The sequence below is a fragment of the Pan troglodytes genome, chromosome X, assembly GCF_028858775.2.
Source record: "Pan troglodytes isolate AG18354 chromosome X, NHGRI_mPanTro3-v2.0_pri, whole genome shotgun sequence".
In the NCBI taxonomy this organism is placed as follows: Eukaryota; Metazoa; Chordata; class Mammalia; order Primates; family Hominidae; genus Pan; species Pan troglodytes.
This window is the reverse complement of record NC_072421.2, coordinates 68,053,584-68,056,629: the sequence shown is the minus strand read 5'-3', so window position 1 is coordinate 68,056,629 and position 3,046 is coordinate 68,053,584. Positions and strand designations below refer to the sequence as shown.

At 54.5% G+C, this 3,046-nt stretch overlaps 1 protein-coding gene across 1 annotated transcript; it reads left to right on the top strand.

Moving 5' to 3' along the window:
* The first annotated feature begins 346 nt into the window (after window positions 1-346).
* P2RY4 (pyrimidinergic receptor P2Y4) lies at window positions 347-2,386 on the top strand. The gene has a single exon (XM_063804211.1). The coding sequence runs from the start codon at window positions 927-929 to the stop codon at window positions 2,022-2,024; it is 1,098 nt and encodes a 365-aa protein (XP_063660281.1). The 5' UTR covers window positions 347-926; the 3' UTR covers window positions 2,025-2,386.
* The last annotated feature ends 660 nt before the right edge of the window (window positions 2,387-3,046 follow it).

Here is a 3,046-nt window from a genome sequence, read left to right as displayed (position 1 = left end):
TCTTTCAATGTGTTGTCTTGCACTTGCCCATGTGAAAATTCGTTTCCCATGTTTCTGCTCACTTACACAGACTTGTATGATCCCCCTGTAATCTATCTCCAGGGGCCTGGCTCTTCATCAGTAAACTTGGATGTTTCCTCCAGTTCTCCCTCCTGCAGTCATTTCAAAGCTGTTAAATAGTAATCTCGCTGGGCCCCAGTTTCCCAATCTGTACAATGAGTGGGTTGGACTAGGTCATCGTAAAGGGCCTTTCTAACGCTTTTAATCTCCCAGGTGGGAGGAGGGACAGGCCCCACCTCCAACTCCACCTCCTTGGATATGCCCTCTGGCTGCCAAGGGGAAGGGTGACAGAGTCAGCTGAGCTCAGCTTCAAGGGGACCAGGTAGGAGACGTGCCAACGTTCTTGGGCAAGGGTGGCAGTGGGGCTCCTGGGCTGTAGGCAGGCAGTGGGGAAGGTGTCATAGGTAAATGTCATCTGGAGACACTGTGACCAGGGCACTAGGAGAGGCGAAGGCACTGTGGGGATAGACACTCCTCTTCCAGGGATATAGCTGTGATGACGAGTCAGAAGACACTTTGGGTCTGGGTATCTTCCCACTTTGGATAGTGCTGGGAGGCCTCCACCCTCTTCAGCCAGCCAGGCTCTTAGGGACAGAGTGAGCTGCAGAGTGAGTACAACCCAAACACACGGGCTGCCTGCCTGAGCCCCAGCACTGCCTGCTGCCCACCACTTCCCAAGCTGGACCAAGGGAGCTTGGGTAGGGGCCAGGCTAGCCTGAGTGCACCCAGATGCGCTTCTGTCAGCTCTCCCTAGTGCTTCAACCACTGCTCTCCCTGCTCTACTTTTTTTGCTCCAGCTCAGGGATGGCGGTGGGCAGGGAAATCCTGCCACCCTCACTTCTCCCCTTTCCATCTCCAGGGGGGCCATGGCCAGTACAGAGTCCTCCCTGTTGAGATCCCTAGGCCTCAGCCCAGGTCCTGGCAGCAGTGAGGTGGAGCTGGACTGTTGGTTTGATGAGGATTTCAAGTTCATCCTGCTGCCTGTGAGCTATGCAGTTGTCTTTGTGCTGGGCTTGGGCCTTAACGCCCCAACCCTATGGCTCTTCATCTTCCGCCTCCGACCCTGGGATGCAACGGCCACCTACATGTTCCACCTGGCATTGTCAGACACCTTGTATGTGCTGTCGCTGCCCACCCTCATCTACTATTATGCAGCCCACAACCACTGGCCCTTTGGCACTGAGATCTGCAAGTTCGTCCGCTTTCTTTTCTATTGGAACCTCTACTGCAGCGTCCTTTTCCTCACCTGCATCAGTGTGCACCGCTACCTGGGCATCTGCCACCCACTTCGGGCACTACGCTGGGGCCGCCCTCGCCTCGCAGGCCTTCTCTGCCTGGCAGTTTGGTTGGTCGTAGCCGGCTGCCTCGTGCCCAACCTGTTCTTTGTCACAACCAGCACCAAAGGGACCACCGTCCTGTGCCATGACACCACTCGGCCTGAAGAGTTTGACCACTATGTGCACTTCAGCTCGGCGGTCATGGGGCTGCTCTTTGGCGTGCCCTGCCTGGTCACTCTTGTTTGCTATGGACTCATGGCTCGTCGCCTGTATCAGCCCTTGCCAGGCGCTGCACAGTCGTCTTCTCGCCTCCGCTCTCTCCGCACCATAGCTGTGGTGCTGACTGTCTTTGCTGTCTGCTTCGTGCCTTTCCACATCACCCGCACCATTTACTACCTGGCCAGGCTGTTGGAAGCTGACTGCCGAGTACTGAACATTGTCAACGTGGTCTATAAAGTGACTCGGCCCCTGGCCAGTGCCAACAGCTGCCTGGATCCTGTGCTCTACTTGCTCACTGGGGACAAATATCGACGTCAGCTCCGTCAGCTCTGTGGTGGTGGCAAGCCCCAGCCCCGCACGGCTGCCTCTTCCCTGGCACTAGTGTCCCTGCCTGAGGATAGCAGCTGCAGGTGGGCGGCCACCCCCCAGGACAGTAGCTGCTCTACTCCTAGGGCAGATAGATTGTAACACGGGAAGCCAGGAAGTGAGAGAAAAGGGGATGAGTGCAGGGCAGAGGTGAGGGAACCCAATAGTGATACCTGGTAAGGTGCTTCTTCCTCTTTTCCAGGCTCTGGAGAGAAGCCCTCACCCTGAGGGTTGCAGGGAGGCAGGGATATCATGGGTGACCTCATCTCTCATAACCCCTTCAGTTGCCGACTCTTTTTTAGCCAATGCCAATCTTCTACTCCTTTCTCGTTGCTTCTGTTCCTTCCTGGGACCATTGGTCCTACAATCTTCCTGAAAATCTTCCCCAGTCCTCTTTCCCTGTCCCATTTTCCCCACAGCCTCCTATAGCATGTGTTTCTCTACCCAGACCAGAGCATTCAGCTGAAGGGGTGGATCAGGCAGAGTCATCTCAGGATTGGCCTGACGTATCTGATGGTGATAACCAGAATCAGGAAGTGGAGGCAACTTCCATATCACAGATGCCGAGGATGTGCCATATGTAGCACCCACACTGACTTCCTGGTTCTCTCTCAAAGACAGCATAGTCTTGCTTACCAAGATGCTGGAATAGGGTGTGATCCCAGGGAGCCTGCATGCCAGGGTCCCCGCATGTAGCTGGGGGCCTGACACTGTTGAACTGGTGTGCAGCATGAATTAAAGTCCTGTGATAGGGTGGGGACCTTAGCTGATAACAGCCTTTGGGACAGGAATGGGACTGGACCTTCTTTATGATGTTTGCTGAGAACATGTATATGACAGCTCTCCTGTACTTAACAAAAGGACAAGTGGATGGCTCAGACTGAGGGGGTGGAGCTCTCACGTCTATGGCTGTAAGTTCTAGCATTGAGGAGTAGAGCAGATTTGTGCAGAGGAAGGTGGTGACAAGAATTGACGCCCAGAGCTAGTGTTTCACTGATCTCTCCCCTTTCTCTAGGTCCTGCCCCAAATAAATGATAAATCTGTCACCAGCTCTTTCAGATCAGGCTTCAGGACTTTGAGGCCAGGGTGGAGCACTAGGACTGGGAAGGTTCTTTTTAAAGTTT

What these genes read in the sequence shown, in the direction of transcription:
- P2RY4 (XM_063804211.1), top strand. Translation starts at nt 927, where the DNA reads ATGGCCAGTACAGAGTCCTCCCTGTTGAGATCCCTAGGCCTCAGCCCA.